Source organism: Pongo pygmaeus, chromosome 1 (genome assembly GCF_028885625.2).
Source record: "Pongo pygmaeus isolate AG05252 chromosome 1, NHGRI_mPonPyg2-v2.0_pri, whole genome shotgun sequence".
Classification (NCBI taxonomy): Eukaryota; Metazoa; Chordata; class Mammalia; order Primates; family Hominidae; genus Pongo; species Pongo pygmaeus.
The window spans coordinates 36,508,597-36,531,435 of record NC_072373.2 but is presented as its reverse complement, the minus strand read 5'-3'; the positions used below and the strand labels follow the sequence as shown (position 1 = coordinate 36,531,435).

Here is a 22,839-nt window from a genome sequence, read left to right as displayed (position 1 = left end):
AAACAAGACAAAAACACAGGAGAAAAAATCCTGGGACTCTTTTTTTTTTTTTTTCAGGAATAAATACATACAAATAAAATGTCTCAATGGAGGGAAGAATACATGTGGGAGGATTCTGATTTCCAGCCTTCTCCTCTACTCCTCCATTTCCAACTTGATCTTTTCACAGAATAGAACCATATAGCCTCTGCTGCTCAGGTGGACAGAGTCTGATGCTAGTAGGAGTAAACTGAAGGCAAGGTTGCCCAAAGCTACCCACCTCCCCATGAAACATTACGGACTGCACATCCACTAGCATTTTTCTGGTTTGCATCTTAACCTCTGAGGCTCGTAAACTGTGGGTAACCTTTGTTCAGGGACAGCTACATCACTCCTACTAGCATCTTGGACCTTGGCTCCTGGATGCTGTCCAGATCCCATATTGCTGAAGTGTTACTTATTCAAATCTCTCTGACTTGGCATTCCACACCCATAATGTAGCTCAATCTCATCTTGACTCCTAGCCAAACAATGCTCCCAGTAGTATCTTTTTTGACAGAGATTAAGGTTCATTTTATGTTATACATCCAAACATTTGATATAAATTATGACTCATGTTTAAACTGCTTAATAAATATCTACCACTGAAGCCAGAGAAAGAAGACAAGATTAAGAAATTAGAATGGTGGCCGGTCATGGTGGCTCATGCCTGTAACCCCAGCACTTTGGGACACTGAGGTAGGTGGGTCACCTGAGGTCGGGAGTTCGAGACCAGCCTGACCAACATGGAGAAACCCTGTCTCTACTAAAAATACAAAAATTAGCCGGGTGTGGGCACCTGTAATCCCAGCTACTTGGGAGGCTGAGGCAGGAGAATTACTTGAACCTCGGAGGCAGAGGTTGCAGTGAGCTGAGATTGTGTCACTGCACTCCAGCCTGGACTCCAAGAGCAAAGCTCTGTGTCAAAAAAAAATAATAATAATAAAAATAATAATAATAATAAAAAGAAAAGAAAAAGAAAGAAATAGATTTCCCTCCCTCCTTCCCTTCCTTCTGGAAGTTTGCAAGACTTTTTTTTTTTCTGAGACAGAGTCTCGCTCTATCGCCCAGGCTGGAGTGCAGTGGCGCGATCTCGGCTCACTGCAAGCTCCACCTCCTGGGTTTATGCTATTCTCCTGCCTCAGCCTCTCGAGTAGCTGGGACTACAGGCGCCCACCACCATGCCCGGCTAATTTTTTGTATTTTTAGTAGAGATGGGGTTTCACCGTGTTAGCCAGGATGGTCTCGATCTCCTGACCTTGTGATCCACCCGCCTCGGCCTCCCAAAGTGCTGGGATTACAGGCGTAAGCCACTGTGCCTGGCCAAGATTTTTTTTTTTAAGAAATAGATTTCACATGGTGGCGGGTGCCTTAATCCCAGCTACTTGAGAGGCTGAGGAGGGAGAATCGCTTGAACCCAGGAGACAGAGGTTGCAGTGAGCCGAGATCGCGTCACTGCACTCCAGCCTGGGTGACAAGAGCGAAACTCCGTCTCAAAAATAAAATAAAATAAAATAAAAATAAAAAATAATAATTAAAAACAAGATTTCCTTCCTTCTCTCCTCCCTCCTTTTTTCCTTCCTTCCTTTCTTTTTCTCTTTCTTTCTCTCTTCTTTCTTTGTCTCTTTCCTTTCTTTTCTTTCTAATTTGCAGACAAACACTTTATTTAAATGCATATCTCAATTCCTGTGTGGCTGGCAAATAAAATAAAGGAGCAGATCATGGCACAGCATTCTCACGGACCAAGTGGTGGAACCCAACATCCAAGACCCAGTGAGCAGCCAAGCTCAGTGCAACCTCCAGGCCTCTCACTCTGACTCCAACAGGATGAGCACATAGCCCTTGTGCATGGGGCCTTTTACACTGTGGATGATGGAGTGGCTTGTGTCGTCCATAAATTCCCGCGTGCACTGTCCCTGAGAGCTGGTTCTGCCCAGGACCTTGGTGACCCTGGCTAGCTAGATAGGCTGCACATGGCTGGTGTCTGTGATGGCGATGCAGCAGCAGTTGGGCGGAGAGAAGAAATAGATTTCTTTACAAAGCAAGTAATTATTTAAAATATTCACGGTAATTCAGTGCTCATTAGCTGTACTCAGTAAATATTTATTGAACACCTACTATGTGCTAGGTACTCGCACAAAGTACACTGGTTACAAATTCTTGAAAAATAGTAGCGGTAGCAAAAAGCAACAAAACTTTCAGCCCTGCCCTTATGGAACTCACATTCTAGTGGGCAGGGAGAAAATGACCAGAAAAAGGCCCAGCACAATGGCTCATGCCTGTAATCCTAGCACTTTAGGGGGCTGAAGTGAGCTGATCAGTTGAGACCAGTTTGAGCAATGTGGCAAAACCCCATCTCTACAAAAAATACAAAAAGTACTCAGGCTTGGTGGTCAGCCGAGAGAGAGAGAGAGAGAGAAGGAAAGAAAGAAAGAGAGAGAGAAAGAAAAGAGGCCGGGCTCGGGGGCTCAGGCCTGTAATCCCAGCACTTTGCGAGGCCGAGGCGGGCAGATCACGAGGTCAGGAGTTCGAGACCAGCCTGGCCAATATGGTGAAACCCCATCTCCACTAAAGAAAAATACAAAAATTAGCCAGGCATGATGGCGCGGGCCTGTAGTTCCAGTTACTCGGGAGGCTGAGGCAGAAGAATTGCTTGAACCTGGGAGGCTGAGGTTGCAGTGAGCCAAGATCGCGCCACTGCACTCTAGCCTGGGTGACAGAGCAGGACTGTCAAAAAAAAAAAAGAAAAAAAGAAAACCAGAAAAAAAAGTAAAAATATAGGACATTTTAGGTGAAGGTAAGCACTAGGAAAGAAAGAAAAAAAAGCAGGGAAGGGATGTTGGCCGGGGTTGGGGGGGGGGTGATTTATACAGTTTGGCCAAGGAAGACATTATAATAATGCACTTATTCCTTAGTCTAGAACATGTAGCATTTCACCTGTACCGAGAGATGCCTGATATATTTCGTACATGACCAAAATAATAATGTAAGAGGCAATAAAAAAGTGCAAGGTTTTAGGGTTCTAGATATCAGCACTTTTTAAGATTAAATGCATGGTAAGAACTCTTGTACTATATACACCTAGTTTCAACTTCAATTTAATAACAAATTCTTTGGAGTCTCTCTCTTTTTTTTCCCCCCCAAACATAGCTTCCCAAGGAGCAGAAGGGCTGAATTTTCTCTAGTCCAGGAAGACCGCAAGGCTACTGTGCTCTGGATGTTTCGTTTTTGTTTTTTTATTCTCCAGATCTCAAGACGGTGTCTGGCACATACCATTCAACACAAGTTTGGTACCTGGAACCCACTGAACCCACTGAATGTGCATGTCCAGTAACTATTAACTACATGTGTTGGTGCAAGCGAGAAGGTCGAGCAACCGGATCTGCTCCATCACAGCCCGTCTCAGTTGCTTCATTCAAGTCAGCGGGGTGAGGTTGAGGGGATTCCAACTTCACAAGGGCAGATTTCTCATGGACTCTCTCTCTGGTTGTACTGGAACAGTTTCTGGCGTTATTCCTCTGCTGGGACAGCATGAATTTATGAAACGTGGTCCTGTCTGCCCTAAAGCCAGGGTCTCACTGACAAGGACAGCGATGCTGGGGCGAGAAATAAAGTTCGTCCTGCGCCTGCATACGGTACAGCGCCCTTGGGAAGCCCTTGTGGAGCTGAGGGTGATGCCCACTTCTTTGTCTCCCTCTTTCTGTTTCGGTGGCTCTCTCGTTCCCAGTTCCAAGCTGCCCACTTGTTAGAGGAGCCACTGCTTACCAGGCGTCTGGTTTAATAAAACATGGCCAGAGCGACTGCATGTTAAAGTGAGTAACTAGGCACTCACAGGGCACCTATAAGGTTAATGCTAAAGGTCTGAAAATAGCCGCATTCTAAGCTGACCAACAATTATAATTCCACAATATTTATGGCCATACAGGACATCTCCCACCAAGTCTGCGGAATTGTCCAGATGTCCCGAGTTTTTTTTTGTTTTGTTTTGTTTTTTAGACAAGGTCTCACTCCGTCGCCCAGGCTAGGCTGGAGGGCAGTGTGGTGCGATCTCAGCTCACTGCAACCTCCGCCTCCCAGGTTCAAGTAATTCTCCTGCCTCAGCCTCCCGAGTAGCTGGGACTACAGGCATGCACCACCACGCCTGGCTACTTGCTTTTTTTTTTTTAAATAGATGGCATCTCAGTATGTTGCCCAGGCTGGTCTCGAACTCCTGGGCTCAAGGGAGACTCCTGTCCGGCCTCCCACAGTGCTGGGATTACAGACGTGGCCACCGCGCCGGGCCCGACCCTCTACTCAGAGATAATGTCAATGCGCAGGCTTAGGTTGAAGGATTAATAGTCATTAGTGCACCAACAGCCTCTACCTTTAGTGGGCACATCAGCACATTCCACGATTAATCACAGCTCCTCACAGTTGCCTCTAAGTAGTGACACTACCGAAGGACGGGAGTTCCTCCTCCTGCAGTGTGAGGACTTGCACTCTCTAACGGAGTAGATTCCAATAAACTTGCTTCCTTCACTGCGCTCTGTGACTCGCCTCCAATTCTTCCCTGCGGTAGACCCAAGAACCCTCTCTTGGGGTCTGGATCGAGACCCCTTTTTCCAGCAACACAACCCGCGGGGCCGCCTCCCGCCCACCCTCAGGTGCAGGAGACCCCGGGCCATGCATCCTTCCGGGCAGGAAAATGTCAGCCAGCGCTCCCCGGCCGCTTTCCTCCCCCGCCTCCCGCAGTTCTCGCCAGGCAGCTCCCCGACTGGCTCTCGCGCCGGACAAAAGCGCACGCTGATTGGCCGGAGGGCCGTCGTCATGCAGGACGCGCGACTCTAGGGGCGGGACCAGACAAGAGGTGACTGCTTCGCGGCGCGGGGGAGGACACCGTCATCTGTTCACGCGGCAGCGCGGATTGCACTTCGCGGCGCGCGCCACCAGGGAAGGAGCGGTGGGCCGAGGGGTTGGAGGTGGGGTCCCAGGAGGACCTCGGGCTGTGGGCCGGGGGAGCGGAGTCGGGGAGTGGGGCCGGGGAGGGAGGTGGCGCCGGGGAGCGAGGTGGCGCCGGGGAGCCTGGGATATGGCGCGGCCAGACGATGAGGAGGGGGCGGCGGTGGCGCCCGGACACCCGCTCGCGAAAGGATACCTCCCGTTGCCGAGGGGCGCGCCCGTTGGGAAGGAAAGTGTGGAGCCGCAGAACGGGCCCAAAGCGGGCACCTTCCCGGTGAATGGGGCCCCCCGGGACAGCCTCGCTGCCGCCTCGGGAGTTCTGGGCGGGCCTCAGACTCCACTGGCCCCAGAAGAGGAGACCCAGGCCCGGCTGCTGCCTGCGGGCGCGGGAGCCGAGACCCCGGGGGCCGAGAGCACCCCGCTGCCCCGGACGGCGCTCTCCCCGCGGCGCTTCGTGGTGCTCCTGATCTTCAGCCTGTACTCGCTGGTAAACGCCTTTCAGTGGATCCAGTACAGCATCATTAGCAACGTCTTCGAGGGCTTCTACGGTGTCACCTTGCTGCACATCGACTGGCTGTCCATGGTGTACATGCTTGCTTACGTGCCCCTCATCTTCCCGGCCACCTGGCTGCTGGACACCAGAGGCCTGCGGCTCACCGCCCTGCTGGGCTCCGGCCTCAACTGCCTGGGTGCCTGGATCAAGTGCGGCAGTGTGCAGCAGCATCTCTTCTGGGTCACCATGTTGGGCCAGTGCCTGTGCTCGGTGGCCCAGGTGTTCATCCTGGGCTTGCCCTCCCGCATCGCCTCAGTGTGGTTTGGGCCCAAAGAGGTGTCCACAGCTTGTGCCACCGCCGTGCTGGGCAATCAGGTAAGTACTGGAGTGGTAGGTGAAAGTCAGATCCTTAAAAGACCAGAAAAAAGCATAGGCCGTGAGAACTACGGCCTGTATGGATGAACTGCCCCAGGAGGTATTTGTCTATAAAAGAGGAGTTGAAGCCGTTGAATAGGAGGCCGTCTTGGATTGAAGAGGGCTATAAATTTCTTTGTAAGGACAGAATTTTCCAAACGACGTTGTTATCTTGCTTTGAAAATTACCTATAAAATAATTAACTGGGCCAGGCGCGGTGGCACACACTTGTAATCCCAGCACTTTGGGAGGCCGAGGTGGGTGGATCACTTGAAGTCAGGAGTTCGGGACCAGCCTGGGCAACATGGGGAAACCCCGTCTCTATTAAAAATAAAAAAATTAGCCGGGCCTGCTCGCGGGCATCTGTAGTCCCAGCAACTCAGGAGGCTGAAGCAGGAGAATCTCTTGAACCCGGGAGGTGGAGGTTGCAGTGAGCGGAGATCGCACCTTTGCACTCCAGCTTGGGTGACAGAGTGAGACTCTCTCTCAAATAATTATAATATACTATAACCATAATAATAATAATAATTAACTGTATTGGCTTGTGTATGCCTAACATGGAGAATTTGTCAGTGCAGTAATGAACAAGACTTGGGGTATTATTTTTGTCACCAGTGTATCTGTGAAAGGAAGGTATTGGGTTCTGGGAAGATTGTTTCCGTTTTGAGAGGTCATTGTGAACAGCTCCCTTTTAATTTCATATATTAGTAGTCAGCACAGTGCCTGGCACATAAAGGACACATAAATGACTGCTAACCAAAAGTTCTGGGCTGGGCGTGGTGGCTCACGCCTGTAATCTCAGCACTTTGGGAGGCTGAGGCAGGCGGATCACTTGAGGCCAGGAGTCTGAGACCGGCCTGGCCAACATGGCAAAACCAAATACACAAAAATTAGTGGGGCATGGTGGTGCATGCCTGTAATTCCAGCTACTCAGGTGGCCGAGGCATGAGAATCCACATGCTTATTGCTTTATAGTCATTTCCCTTATCTAAAAGTACAGAAGATGGAGTAGGTTGAACTATAGTTGTTTGTCTGTCCAAAATAATTCATGACGGATACTTGAGTTGGTTGCATCTGCAGGTTTGGACAGAAGCTATTATAAAGTTTTTTTGTGTGTGTGTATTTTTTGTTTTTTTTTTGTAGAAATGGGGTTTCTCCATGTTGCTCATGCTTGTCTCGAACTGCTGAGCTCAAGCTCTCTGCCCACCTCTGCCTCCCGAAGTGCTGGGATTACAGGTGTGAACCACCACGCCCGGCCATGATTACATTCTCTTTGTCACACATCTCTCAGTTTAAATTCATTTTTAAATATTCAGTAGCGTTTCTTGATGCCATTTAGAGTTGCCCGATCACTCTCTTTACATTATTTTACTTTAATTCTCCTTATAGCACTCATCCCTGTCTCATATGTTATTGTTTACATGTTTGTATGTTACTTACCTATTACTTTTCTCTCATCCCCACCATTAGATTGTAAGTTTCATGAAAATAGGAATGTGGTCTGAATGTACACAGCTGTATCACCAGCATTTATTACTCTCCATAAAACCATGTTGAATAAATAAAGGAGCTTCAGACTCATACAGATACTGGCCAGCTGGATAGTCTACTTGGATATCTCATGGGAACACACCACTCAAAATTGCTTTCTCCTTGCTCATTTCCCTTTATCTCTAATGCCACTATCTTGGTTTGGGCCACCCACTGCTCTCACCTAGAGCTTGCTAACTGTCCTCCCTATCTGTAGCCCTTGTTCTCTTCCCTTTGTTCTCACATTCATCCAGTGTGGTCTTTTACAACGTGCGAATCTGTTCAGGGCACATCCTTACCCCCTGCAGTGGCTTCCATTGTCCTTAGGATAAAATTCAAACACTCTAATGTGACATATGGGACCCTCCAGATCTGCCTCCTGCCAGCCCTTCCACTTTATCTGTCTCCACGACCCCTGTCCCCACAGACGTATGCTTTCTCTGCTCTGTGCAGAACTATGCCTACTTACAGTTTCTCACAAGGTCATGCCCTTTCCCTCCTGGCCTTGTATGTAATGTCCTATTGGCTTGGAATATTTCTTCACTTGACTAACTCCAATTTCTTATTCAGATCTTTGCTCCTCCAGGAACTTTTTCTGAACCCCATTTCTTTTCATTCTTTTTGATAGCTGAATAATATTTCTATATAAGGTGCTCCCCCAAAGTGCCCTCTTAGCTACCATGATCATATGTCCCAGTTTGCTTGGGATAGTCCAGGTGGTACACCTGTTGTCTGGTATAATTACTAATGAAGTCCCTTTCATTCTGAAGAGTATTCTAGATGGATAGTAAATTACGTGGTCTCCCCAGTCTTGGCACTCTATGTCTCAATCACAGTACTGTATTACCACACTCTCTTGTAATTACCAGTTATATTCTTTCTATCTAGCTTTTTGTTTTATTTTTATTTATTTATTTATTTATTTATTTTGAGACGGAGTCTCGCTCTGTCCCCCAGGCTGGAGTGCAGTGGCGCGATCTTGGCTCACTGCAAGCTCTGCCTTCCCAGGTTCATGCCATTCTCCTGCCTCAGCCTCCCATGTAGCTGGGACTACAGGCGCCCGCCACCACACCCAGCTAATTTTTTGTATTTTTTAGTAGAGATGGGGTTTCACCATGTTAGCCAGGATGGTCTTGATCTCCTGACCTCGTGATCCACCCGCCTCGGCCTCCCAAAGTGCTGGGATTACAGGCGTGAGCCACCGCGCCCGGCCTCTATCTAGCTTTTTGTAAGGGAGCAAATGAAATATTTGATAAGTGTGACTATCTCTGCCTCAGACTCCTTTCTTGGGCCCTTCCTCCTCACGCCCTTCCTCCTAAAAATCTTCCTCCTAAAAACCTTCCTCCATTGAACCTCCTAATAGTTTGATTTTATTTCTTGTGATTATGATATTTAGCCATATTTTTTGTTGAGGTAAAATTCACATAACATAAAACTAACCATTTTAATGTGTACAATTCAGTGGCATTTAGTACATTTATAGTGTTGTGCAACTGTTACTTCTGTCTAGTTTCAAAACATTTTTATCCACCCCCAAAGAAGGCCCAATACCTACTAAACAGTCACTTCCCCACCATTGCCCCCTCCCCTAGCCAGTGGCAAGTACTAGTTTCCCTTCTCTTTCTGTGGATTGACCTGTTCTGGATATTTCATATAAATGGAATCATACAGTAGGTGACCTTTTGTGTCTGGCTTCTTTCACTTAGCTTATTTGCAAAGTTCATCCATGTGGTAGCACTGTTATCAGTACATTCCTTTTTAATAGCTGAATAATATTTCATTGTATGAATATACCACATTTTGTTTATCCATTTATCTGTTGATAAACGTTTGGGTTATTTTCACCTTTTGGTTATTGTGGTAATGTGAATAGGGCTGCTATGAACATTCATATATAATTATTTGTTTGAATTTCTGTTTTCAGTTTTGAGGACTTATACCTAGGAGTAGAATTGCTAGGTCATATGGTAATTCTATGTTAAACTTATTAAGGAACTGCCAAACTTGTCTGCAGTGGCTGCACCATTTTATAATCCCACCAGCAGTATTCAAGGGTTCCAGTTTTTCCACATTCTTGCCAACACTTTTCTATTGCTATTATTATTGTTATAGTAGCCATGCTACCTGGTGTGGAGTGGTATCTTATGGTTTTGATTTGGGCATGTTTTCAAATGCTTATTGACCATTTGTATATCTTCTTTGGAGAAATGTCTATTCAAGTCTTTTGCCCATTTTAAAATTGGGATATTGCTTTTTTGTTGTTGAGCTGTAATAGTTCTTTATATATTCTGGAAGCTATACCCTGATCAGATATATAATTTACAAATATTTTCTCATTCTGTAGGTCATCTTTTGTCAGCCTTATTTTACATATTCTTATTCCCCTTTTGTAAGCATCTGCAGGGCAAGGACTGTATATTACACAGCTTTGTAATAGCAGCATCACTCAGATGGTAGGAACTCAGTAAACGTTTTTTGAATAGGAAAGATATTGGTGAGCAATTTCCCTTTAACAATACAATAGTAAAAAAGACATTAGAACGTAGTAGTTTAGGCTGGGTGCAGTGGCTCACGCCTGTAATCCCAGCACTTTGGGAGGCCAAGGCGGGCGGATCATGAGGTCAGGAGTTCGACACCAGCCTGACCAACATGGTGAAACCCCATCTGTACTAAAATACAAAAATTAGCTGGGCGTGGTGGCGCGTGCCTGTAATCCCAGCTACTCAGGAGGCTGAGGCAGGAGAATTGCTTGAACCTGGGAGGGAGAGGTTGCAGTGAGCCAAGATTGTGTCACTGCACTCCAGCCTGGGCAACAGAGTGAGACTTTGTCTCAAAAAAAAAAAAAAAAAAAAAGAACATAATAGTTTAATTTTCAAAGCACCTTTATGAACACTAGCTGTCCTCTTTATGTTCTGTTAATTGCTAGCATTTACTTTTTTCTCTAATGATAATAGCTGTTAACAGGACTATGTGTTTTTCAGCTTGGAACTGCAGTTGGCTTTTTGCTACCACCAGTTTTAGTACCCAACACACAGAATGACACAAATCTCCTGGCTTGTAATATCAGCACCATGTTTTATGGAACATCAGCTGTTGCCACACTTTTATTTATTTTAACAGCAATTGGTAAGTGAATTACTTTCCCTAAAGCTTAAATGAATGCATGGTAGAAATTTGAGGATAACTAACTCTGGAAATTTTTGTTGATAATATCTCAAGTGTCATGCGCTTGTTTCATTCTTCCATGCCCTGTCTTGCTCAGGTAATGAATGCTACAACCCTAGGGATGTTATGGCCCACTGCATTTGTTTTCACATTGTGAAGGGTTTGAAGACTAATTCATTTATCCCTCTACTAACTTTTATTCTTGGTAACTGTTGGTTTCAAATATATTACCTGCCTCCTCTTCCCATATTCGCCTACATGGTCTGCATCTTATGCCTCTTATGCCTACCTAGCCAGGAACAAGTTCTTGCCATGCTTTGAAGTGATGCACGTAGGCTATGGTCTTTCTGGTAATGCTAAATTCTCCCAAGGATTTCCAATTTAACAATTAACTGGATCTGAAAATGTTGACTAGTGAATGGTCCTGGGCAGCAGCAAGCTGTTCAGCAGAATTTCAAACTGTGGCAACTATCTACTTGTTAGGCCACTCCAGCAAAGCACGGCTGCCACCACTCGTCACTGAGTCGTCTCGGCTGAGCCTGTCTCTTGAAGCAGTCAGTCAAAATCAGCTGCAAGCAGCCATCATCAGTTTGGAAGAAGCTTTGGGAAGGTCTGCTTTTTAAAGTTTATTTTTAATGGGAAAGTTTTGATTTCAGGGAAAAGGATAGGTAAGGTTTATTTAAGTAATATAGCTGCTAGCATAACTATACTATTGCCCTTTAGGCACTCATCTGAAATTGATTTGTAGAGGAAAAGAACTCATAAAGTTGAAATGCCATCTTTTAATCATTCAAATTTATAATTTCATTATAGCTGGAGTTTTAAATTTATATACTAGTTTTTACAATAGCTACAATAGTAATGGAAAATTCATATTTTGTGATCTCCAGATATAAAATCCTTAGTTTTCAAAGAAATGTATGCTGAAGATTCTAGAGTGTTTGAATAGAGACTGCCTTGGTAGATGAACTGCAGGATCCAGGTACAGGAAGCTCAGGCCACGTACTTAATTTCCCTTAATATAATGAGCAGAATGTTCTCTTGGTAACATATGAAGTATTCAAACATGTCTAATCCACTTGTTGGTTTTTGTTTTCAGTTAGTTAGGGAGTGGCATATTTGTAATGTGCAGACTACTAAGAAGGACACATTATCCCTATCCTATTTTAGCAGTTTAGCAAAGTTTTAAAAGAAATTTGTATTCTTAAAAAAAACACCAAAATTATTATTATTTTTTTTATTATACTTTAAGTTTTAGGGTACATGTGCACAACGTGCAGGTTTGTTACATATGTGTGCATGTGCCATGTTGGTGTGCTGCACCCAGTAACTCGTCATTTACATTAGGTATATCTCCCAATGCTATCCCTCCCCCCTTCCCCCATCCCACAACAGGCCCCGGTGTGTGATGTTCCCCTTCCTGTGTCCATGTATTCTCATTGTTCAATTCCCACCTATGAGTGAGAACATGCGGTAAAAACACCAAAATTCTTAAGTCTACTTTTCTGGTAGCCATGTTTGATTTGCTAGATGAAATAGGAAATACATTTTGCATAAATGGACCTTCCATTTGCAATAGGGATTTTTGTTTGTTTGTTTGTTTTTTGAGACAGAGTCTCGCTCTGTCACCCAGGCCGGAGTGCAGTGGCACGATCTCAGCTCACTGAAACCTCTACCTCCCGGGTTCAAGTGATTCTCCTGCCTCAGCCTCCCGAGTAGCTGGGCTTACAGGCATGCACCACCATGCCCAGCTAATTTTTGTATTTTCAGTAGAGACAGGGTTTCACCATGTTGGTCAGGTTGGTCTTGAACTCCTGACCTCAAATGATCCACCTGCCTCAACCTCCCAAAGTGCTGGGATTATAGGCATGAGCCACCAGGCTCGGCCAGCAATCGGGATTTTTAAAGTATAGAATTCTCTCTTTTTTTTTTTTTTATCGAGACGGAGTCTCGCTCTGTCACCCAGGCTGGAGGGCAGTGGTGCTATCTGGACTCACTGCAATCTCTGCCTCCTGGGTTCAAGCAGTTCTCGTGCCTCAGCCTCCCTCCCTGGGATTACAGGCGTTTGCCACTGCGCTTGGCTAATTTTTTTGGTTTTTTTTTTTTTTTGAGACAGAGTCTTGCTCTGTCAGCCAGGCTGGAGTGCAGTGGCGCGATTTCGACTCACTGCAACCTCTGCCTCCCAGATTCAAGGGATTCTTGTGCCTCAGCCTCCCAAGTAGCTGAGATTACAGGCGTGTGCCACCATGCCTGGCTAATTTTTGTATTTTTAGTAGAGACGGGGTTTCACCATGTTGGCCAGGCTGGTCTTGAACTTCTGACCTCAGGTGATCTGCCCGCCTTGGCCTCCCAAAGTGCTGGAATTACAGGCATGAGCCACCGAGCCCGGCCTTTTTTGTGTGTTTTCAGTAGAGACGGGGTTTCACCATGTTGGCCAGTCTGGTCTCGAACTCCTGACCTCAAATGATCCGCCTGCCTCGGCCTCCCAAAGTGCTGGGATTACTGGTGTGAGCCACTGCACCTGGCCAAAATTCTCTTTCTTTTGATTGCTTTTGTGTCTTCACATAAATTCTGATTTTCCTTTTTTTTAAAAAAAAAAAAAATCCTCTTCAATTGCTTTCTCAGAAAGAAGTGAGAAAGTAAGAGATTGCATGTAAGATATCATGAAATCATACATGTGATGTGTGTATGTTTAAACTGCTACAAATAAAAGATTTTTATTTGTTGAAGGAGGGAGACCAAGAATGATAATAATAGGTATGACTATTGGCATATTACCCTTTGTTATTTGAGAAATTAAAAGAGAGATCTAATTATGTACTTAACTAATTATGTACTCATGGCCTACAGGTAGAGAGTGGAAATAGAAATGAGGGGAAAATAATGGGAAAAATGGCATTTAAAAAAGGCTCTTTGTCAACGTTTGCTTGGAGGACTCTAATTTTAATTTTATGATCCCAAGCATATTATAAAAGCAAGATAATATACAGTTGTGATATGAAAGTCTGAAGTTGAAAATTGTGACATTTAAATAGAACACGTACTTGTTTTTCTCATTCCCAAATATTTGCTATTGAGCAAACTTTGGATTACTTAAAAAATCCATACCAAATAAAGTTGCTTAATTACTAAAAGGTGATTTTACTTCTCTCTAAATTCTACCCATACTTACTTTGGAAGTCCCACCACATTCTTATAAAATAATTTAATTTTGTTGAGATTTTTCCGCAATGTGATATGTACTAAATTGATACTCAGCAGTCTGCTTAAAATATTGTCTCAAAGGTTCATGCCATGTAACTGTTCCTCTCCCTCATGGAGCTTATATTGAGTATAATCCATCTAGTGTTTCCAGGAATTAACCTAAGCATTCCACTGAATTTCGCACTAATACCCTATTCCTATTAGGAGAACTCTATTATAGCCTCAAACATTTGGTTTGTTGGTATGTGCCAAACATGTTTGGAGGCTTACTACATGCCGTATCTCATTTAATCCTCATGACTCTATGAGGAGGGTACCAATATTATTCCCATTTTATAGATGAGGAAACTGAGGCACAGAAGTTAGTTAAATCTAATTTGTCCAAGGTTAAACACTGAAGGTCAGATTTAAGCCTAGACAATTTAACTCCCTATATAAAAGTTACAGATAAAAAATATCATTTTAATTTTTACTGAGCCTTATTTTTTGTTCAAATTCAGATTCTTGCATAAGTGGTAATGCTGTTGTATTTAAAAGCTGTTCTTGTGCAGCAGAGCAGTAAACTATGTCATTTAACTCATGTGTCAATTAAAATACTTTCCTGATTCACTAAAATGAGTGGATGACAGAAGCCAAAAGTAATCACAATAAAAATATTTAATATTAATGTGCTTAAACACATAAGCATATAACGTGTGCATAATATTACTTTTTTTTTTTTTTTTTTTTTGAGACAGAGTCTCGCTCTTTCACCCAGGCCAGAGTGCAGTGGCGCGATCTTGGCTCACTGCAAGCTCTGCCTCCCAGGTTCACGCCATTCTCCTGCCTCAGCCTCCTGAGTAGCTGGGACTACAGGCACCCGCCACCGCGTCCGGCTAATTTTTTGTATTTTTCGTAGAGACAGGGTTTCACTGTGTTAGCCAGAATGGTCTTGATCTCCTGACCTCGTGATCCGCCCACCTCGGCCAAGTGCTGGGATTACAGGCGTGATAATTTTACTTTTGATTCTTTTTTAAGAGATGGGGTCTCGCCCTGTCACCCAGGCTGGAGTGCAGTGGCACAATCTCATCTCACTGCACCCTCGATCTCCTGGCCAGGCTCAAGCAATCTTCCTACCTCAGCCCTCTGAGTAGCTGGGACTACAGGTGTGTGCCACCATGCCTGGCTATTTTTTATGTTTTTTGTAGACAGGGTTTCACCATGTTGCCCAGGCTGTTCCCAGCTTGCCTTGGGCTCCCAAAGTGCTGGGATTACAGGTATGAGCCACCACGCCCAGCTGCTTTTGATTCTTAATTCAAGATATCTATAAACTTTATTTTATTTTATTTTATTTTGAGACAGAGTTTAGCTCTTGTTGCCCAGGCTGGAGTGCAGTGACGCGATCTCGGCTCACCGCAACCTCCGCCTCCCGGATTCAAGCCATTCTGCCTCAGCCTTCCGAGTAGCTGGAATTACAGGCGTGCACTACCACACCCGGCTAATTTTGTATTTTTACTAGAGGCAGGGTTTCTCCATGTTGGTCAGGCTGGTTTCAAACTCCTGACCTCAGGTGATCCGCTTGTCTCGGCTTCCCAAAGTGCTGGGATTATAGGCGTGAGCCACCATGCCTGGCCCAGCTGCATACTCTTAACAGAAATCCATTTAACTTAGTCTGTAAGAATTTCAAACTCCTGAGGCAGTCTCTGATTTTTTTAAATAAATATTGCTCAAAAAAAGACAATATATTTTGTGTTGCACTTGATAATTAGAGAATTATTTTACGTATATTGTATCATGTATTCTTCATAACAGCTTGCTATTGTTATTTACATTTTATCGATGAGAAAGCTGTAAAGGTGAGAGACAGGAGTTTACTTCCTCAAAGTCATACAGTGAGCTGAGGCAGAGCCAGGATTCAAACATTTATTTGTCTTATAATAACCTAATATATGTAATATATGCCTGAATCACACAGGGACAAATAATGAAATTTTAAAAATGTTAAAATATGGTTTTAAAATGTAAAAGTAGCCCTAAACAGCAATAGATTTGCAACGTATTCATCACAGGAGGAAAAGTTTAAATGTGGTGCTCGAGAATATTTTGGCTACTTTATAAGACTAACGCCAGAAGTGGAGAATAACTGCTTCAAATAATTGGGAGAAGACAATAGAAAGCTATTATTTTTCAGTTTCAAAGGAGAAAGAAGAAGCCATATTTCATCCTTTGAAAGTAGCAGTTAGGCGTAAACAAGGTCATAGATCCATGGCTTTTTGTTTCTCTTTCTTCAAGTAGACTTAAGTTCGACTTTCCTACAACATGTAGCTGGTAAATACAGGCTTGATTTTTGCCAAAAGATTGTTTGACTTCCTGAAACTAACAGATAACTCTTGTATTCAAAAAATAAATGTAATGGATATAAAGACTGGTAAGAAGTATTTTCTTTTCTTTTCATTTTTGAGACACAGTTTCACTCTGTCGCCCAGGCTGGAGTGCAGTGGTGCGACCGTGGCTCACAGCAACCTCCGCCTCCTGGGTTCAAGTGATTCTCCTGCCTCAGCCTCCCAAGTAGCTGAGATTAAGGTGCCCACCACCCCTGGCTAATTTTTGTGTTTTTAGTAGAGACAGGTTTTTGCCATGTTGGCCAGGCTGGTCTCCAACTCTTGACCTCAGGTGAGTTGCCCACCTCAGGCCTCCCAAAGTGTTGGGATTAGAGGCGTGAGCCTCTGTGCCCAGCCAGAAGTCAGAAATATTTTCATTTTTGCATTTCAGTTCAGATTTGGGCCATTTAGATTTATTTTGCCATGGTAAATAAAAAAGTAAGAGACTTAAGATTCATTAAATACCCATGACTACCTTGTAAGCATAGTTTTTATTTTCTGAAACTTTGTTTTATGACTATGTGAGTTCTGCATTACCAATCTTAGTAAAAAGAGATATTTCCTATCTGATTAGGATACAAAGAGACTCAGGAAAAGACAACAGACATCCTAACAGTACAAGATCAGATAGAATGAAAGGAAGAGGAGGATTTGCAACTTAAACCTTTTATGTGTACCAGCCTTCCAATGTAAGGATATTAAAAAGTAAATATTTATGAGTTATATCTCCTCTTTAATTAGTTGTGAGATCTGTAAAAAGAGAAATATATTTTAGTTTGATAAGTTTTAGTTATGTCACAGTTAATGTGTTGGTCAGCAATGAACTGTAATTTAAAAAATTTTTAGCAGTAAACAGGAAAATTAGAGAATTATAGTATTTCATGGAAATTTTAAGGTTCATTTCTTACTTTCCCAGTGATTGTTTCTCCCTGGCTGGTTTTCAAAAGCATTTGGGGAGTTTTGTGTTTAAAACAGTTTCTTTGGCTTCATCCTGGAGTTTCTGATTCATTGAGCCTTGGGTAGAATCTCAAAATCTGTATTATTTTTAATTTCCAAATGATTCCAGTTGATAGGTCCAGCAGATCTAACCCTCTTTCAAACACAAAGCAGGTCTTCCTTGTTGGAAGAAAGAAATGGCCAATTAAAAAAAAAATCCTAATTTCTATTAAAAAAATTTTTTTTCTTCCTGTCTGGCTGAGGATGGCAGAAAAATCCTAATTTCTAAAAAAAATTCCTAAACAATATTATTTTCTGAATCCATTTACCTTCTTTTTTCTTTCTGTTTCTTTTTGTTTGTTTGTTTTGTTTTTTGAGACAGTCTCACTCCATTGCCCAGGCTGGAGTGCAGTAGCACAATCTCGGCTCACTGCAACCTCCACCTCCTGGGTTCAAGCAATTCCTGCCTCAGCCTCCTAAGTAGCTTGGACTACAGGTATGTGCCACCATTAATGCCTGGCTAATTTTTGTATTTTTTTGTAGAGACGGGGTTTCACCATGTTGGCCGGGCTGGTCTCGAACTCCTGACCTCAAATGATCCACCTGCCTCGGCCTCCCAAAGTGCTGGGATTACAGGTGTGAGCCACTGTGCTGGGCTTCTTTTTTCTTTTTGAATTTACCCTGTTTCATCAATCCTGAGGTATACTTTTTTCATGAAATCTCTGAAATCAAGGTGCCTTTAATAATCAGTGGCATCTAACATTTGTGGTAATTGAGACATGGTTATGTGAAAACCTTCTATTGATACCTGGCAAGATCATTGACTGCAAGTATTAGAGTATCTTAGATTCAATGAAGTACAGTATTTTCCTTCTATTGTAGTTAACAATTTTGAGAGAGTTTAAAGTTTTGAGTCAATACAAAGTCTAGATTTTAATTTCTGCTGTACCATATTTTAGCAGTTCAGCCCTTCTGTAAATAGTTTTTTGTGTTTTTTTGTTTGTTTTTTACAAACGAGGTCTTGCTTTATCACCTAGGCTAGAGTGTAGTGATATGATCCCAGCTCACTGCAGCCTGTATTCCTGGGCTCAGTGAAGCGATCCTGAAGCGATCCTCTCGCTTCAGCCTCGCAAGTAGCTAGTATTACAGGTGCATGCTGCCATGCCTAGCTAGTTTAAACAATTTTTTTCTAGAGACAGTCTTGTTCAAGTGATGCACCCACTTTGACCTCCCAAAGTGCTGGGATTACAGAAGTGAGCACCATGCTTGGCCTATGAATTAGTCTTGACTTCTGGTTAGCCTAACCCTAAAGAAATCTCTCTCTAGTATCTTTTGTGGAAAGTTGGTCAATCCTTTCCTGCACAGCAAAAAGGTGGTCTCTAGATGTCTGCCTGGGATGCCTGTGAAATTTCTAACTAGAAATGGACAGTGCTAAAACTTAGAGTTTTCAGACACCATATACTACACTTTTATATCTCTTAGCTCTACCCCTGTATTTTCCATATGCAGCTCAAGTGAGTTAGCAAGACCTAGCTCTGCTTCCATGAATCCACCTGGAGTTTTTCAATCCCAGAGGTGCAATTGGATCAGATGATAAACTTTATATCAAATTTCAGAAGAAAATGGTTACTAACTCAAGTCCTTTAAAAGTTCAATAGTATATTGGCTTCCTCATATCTGATTTTTTATTTCTTTTATTTTCCTTTTTTTTTTTTGAGACAGGGTTCTGCTCTGTTGCCCAGGCTGGAGTGCAATGGCACAATCACAGCTCACTGCAGCCTTGACCTCCCAGGCTCAAGGGTTCTTCCCCCTTCAACCTCCCAAAGAGCTGGGATTACAGGCATGAGCCCCTGTGCCCAGCCTTCATGTTTATCTCTAATTACAAATTGAACTGAATTTAAAAGTAGAATTGTTGAATATTTAATGTAGTAAAAATTAGTCTTTCTTAGGTAAAAATAGAATAATCAGTAGGCAAGGTTGTGGCATATTATTGATAGTTTTGCAGTTCACTTTTGTGAATTGGCCGTATCTCTGAGTTTTAGTCAGTTTCAGACAACTGAGATGACAGTGTTAAACTATTCTTCACTTAGAAATCAGTGAAAATGAAAACCCTTACCATAAAAGACTTATACTACCTCTTTAAACTTAAACTGTATTCTGTCTGCTCACTAAGAAAGATACATATAATTACATATTGTAATATATAACAACATATTGTATATATATTAAATATACATAATCCTTTTCATGTATGTTCTCAGCCTTCAAAGAAAAACCTCCGTATCCACCAAGTCAGGCTCAAGCAGCTCTTCAAGACAGTCCCCCTGAAGAGTACTCCTATAAGAAATCAATAAGAAACCTGTTTAAAAACATTCCTTTTGTCCTTCTGTTGATCACTTATGGTAAGTGGTTTTCTTGTACTTTCTTTAATGTCTGTGTGAGCCTTTCAGCATTGTGGATTCTTTTCAGTTAACCTACTGGTTTGAACTTCAATGAGATTGGCCTGTTAACTCTATAGCATAATCATGAACTTAAATTTTAAACTAAAAGCAGAAAATCCAGGATGGATCTTCTTACATGTTTTTAAAAATAATAATTTTTAAAAGGTAGTTTTCGGCCAGGTGTGATGGCTCATGCTGGTAATCTCAGCACTTGAGTTGGCCGAGGTGTGTGGATCACTTGATGTCAGGAGTTCGGGACTAGCCTGGTGAACACGGTGAAACCCCATCTCTACTAAAAATACAAAAATTAGCTGGGCGTTGTGGCACACGCCTGTAATCCCAGCTACTTGGGTGGCTGAGGCAGGAGAATCGCTTGAACCTAGAAGGCAGAGGTTGCAGTGAGCCAAGATTGTGCCACCGCACTCCAGCCTGGGCAATAGAGTGAGACTATCTCAAAAAAAAAAAAAAAAAAAAAAAAAAGAAAGAAAAGAAAAGAAAACTAGTTCTCAAATAGAGAAACTCGGTCTTCTTTTGTGAGTTCTCATGGAGTATTTTAGGCCATTTGTGAACTATAGTTATCCTGATGTAAGCAGGTGGAAAATGCTATCAACAATACCTTTCTTTGACACTGTGAAAGCTGGCATCTGTTTTGACTACTCAGTCAAAACTAGATATTAAGGAGCTCACCTTAACCAGTTCTGACATCTAAGAAAATTCTCTCTCTCCAGATCTTTCAGGATAGCTGACAGGTATTCATCCTGACACTAGCTTTGACTGCAGACACCAACACACTTGGTTTTCTTCAGAGTTTTCTGACAGTTCATTCTTTGTTTCTTGTGTTAGCACCATTTACATGAACACTAGCACTCCCTATTTCTGTCTTACTTGCCTCCAGAAATCACTCACTGCTATTCTCTGTTTCACATTTTTTGGGGACCTAGTACATAAATGTTTTACAAGTTGTAACAGATTAAGTCCTGACCTAAACTATTTTTATCAGGATTAGTTCCTTTTTTTTTCAGTAGAAATTGCTAATCACCAAAGTTGAACATTTAATCTAATAAATTCCCATATTCCCATATCCTGTGTATGCCATCATCCAGCTTCAACAGTTATCAACATTTTGCCATTCTTGCTTCATCTATTTCCTCCAGTTTTTTTCCTGGAATGTATTTTTTTGAGACAGAGTTTTGCTCTTGTTGTCCAGACTGGAGTGCAGTGGCGCGATCTCAGCTCATTGCAACCTCCGCCTCCCAGGTTCAAGCAATTCTCCTGCCTCAGCCTCCCAAGTAGCTGGGATTACAGGCGCCCGCAACCATGCCTGGCTAATTTTTCATATTTTTAGTAGAGATGGGGTTTCACCATGTTGGCCAGGTTGGTCTCAAACTCCTGACCTCAGGTGATCTGCCTGCCTTGGCCTCCGAAAGTACTGGGATTACAGGCGTGAGCCAACACGCCTGGCCTTTCTTGGAATATTTTAAAGCAAATCCCAGATGCCATATCGTCTCATCCTTATATATTAATACTTTTGCATGACATAGTTCATTTTCTTAATTTTGCTGGTTACCTCCTTGTTTAGGTTAAACCTAAAATTCCTAATTAGATATAGAGAAAATATAGTGGCTTATTGTTAAATAGTAGAGCAAATTCATTTCTTTTGCCTGTCATTTAAGGTGGCTTTTTTCTTTTTCTTTTTTTTGAGATGGAATCTTGCTCTGTCGCCCAGGTTGGAGGACAGTGGCACGATCTCGGCTCACTGCAACCTCCGCCTCTCAGGTTCAAGCAATTCTCCTGCCTCAGCCTCCCTAGTAGCTGAGATGACAGGCACACACCACCATGCCCAGCTAATTTTTGTTTTTTTAGTAGAGGCAGGGTTTCACCATGTTGACCAGGCTGGTCTCAAACTCCTGACCTTGTGATCCTCCTTCCTTGGCCTCCCAAAATGCTGGGATTACAGGCGTGAGCCACCGCATCTGGCCTGGCTTTTTTCTTATCACTCTTTTATCCCTCACTTTCCCAATACAAAATTCTCTTTCAGCCACGCTTATAACCAACCTCTGTCACAGACATACACACACACACACACATACAGAGACACATCTCCACATGCATATACACTGTTAATTCTAGTCTCTGTAATTTTGTGCCAATATTTCTTTTATTGGAAATGTGCTTCTTTTTTCTGTAAGCAATCCTATAAGAGCTAGCTTAATGTTTGCCTCACTTATTGTTCATTCTTGCCTCTAGAAAGAGGCATGATATATGATTTCTGCCCATAGGAAATTGATCGTCTAATTGGGGAGATAATATAAACATCTGAAAAGCAACAATATAGTCGGTATTTATCAAAAGGATAACAACACAAGATAAGTTGTATGGCAAGTGCATGCTGAAGGCCTTCATTGAGGCCTATCATTGAGAAAGGATAAATGAAGGGAAGGCCTAGGGATGGCAGGGAGTGGTTGAGCTGGGCCTTGAAGAGAGGATTGGATTTGAATAGACAAAGGGGAGGAAGAAAATGGCACCATCGAGGGTGTTAGATGGTGCCTTCAGTGAACACTCAGATATCTGTGGAGTTTTGGTGTCTTTGATACCACATCACTTAATACTTACTGGGGCCAGGCACAGTGGCTCATTCCTATAATCTCAACACTTTGGGAGGCCAGGGTGGGTGGATCACTTGAGGCCAGTTCAAGACCAGCCTGGCCAACATGGCAAAACCCTGTGTCTACTAAAAATACAAAAATTAGGTGGGTATGGTGGGTGTGCACCTGTAGTCCCAGCTACTCGGGAGGCTGAGGCAGGAGAATCGCTTGAACCCAGGATGCAGAGGTTGCAGTAAGCTGAGATTGTGCCACTGCACTCCAGCCTAGGTGACGGAGCAAGACTCCATCTGAGAAAAAAAAAAAACCAAAAAACTTGACTATACATAAATGATTAAGTTAATTGCAATCTCGGTTGTTGCGGGAAGCCAGGAACCCCGAATGGAGGGACCGACTGAAGCCATGGCAGAAGAACATAAATTGTGAAGATTTCACGGATATTTATTAGTTCCCCAAATTAATACTTTTATAATTTCTTGCCCCTGTCTTTACTGCAATCTCTGAACATAAATTGTGAAGATTTCATGGACACTTATCACTTCCCCAATCAATACCCTCGTGATTTCCTATGCCTGTCTTTACTTTAATCTCTTAATCCCGTCATCTTTGTAAGCTGAGGAGGATGTATGTTGCCTCAGGACCCTGTGATGATTGCATTAACTGCACAAATTGTTTGTAGAGCATGTGTGTTTAAACAATATAAAATCTGGGCACCTTGAAAAAAGAACAGGATAACA

General features: G+C 43.0%; 1 protein-coding gene and 1 pseudogene across 3 annotated transcripts in view; one reads left to right on the top strand and one right to left on the bottom strand.

The window, feature by feature from the left end:
* Positions 1-1,805: 1,805 nt before the first annotated feature.
* LOC129035148 (small ribosomal subunit protein eS28-like) lies at positions 1,806-3,343 on the bottom strand (annotated as a pseudogene).
* Positions 3,344-4,892: 1,549 nt separating this feature from the next.
* The window catches only part of FLVCR1 (FLVCR choline and heme transporter 1), a 38,896-nt gene continuing 20,949 nt past the window's right edge, over positions 4,893-22,839 (top strand). The window contains exons 1-4 of one of the 3 annotated variants that reach the window (XR_008493572.2): positions 4,907-5,824; positions 10,375-10,519; positions 17,602-17,694; positions 19,320-19,460. Coding sequence is in view for 2 of the 3 variants with exons in the window: in XM_054447550.2 (XP_054303525.1) it covers positions 5,087-5,824; positions 10,375-10,519; positions 17,602-17,694; positions 19,320-19,460 (1,117 nt within the window). In the remaining variant the exon portion in view is untranslated. Of the gene's footprint in view, positions 5,825-10,374; positions 10,520-17,601; positions 17,695-19,319; positions 19,461-22,839 lie in introns of all 3 variants that reach the window. The other 2 variants (XM_054447550.2, XM_054447561.1) reach the window with 2 other exon arrangements.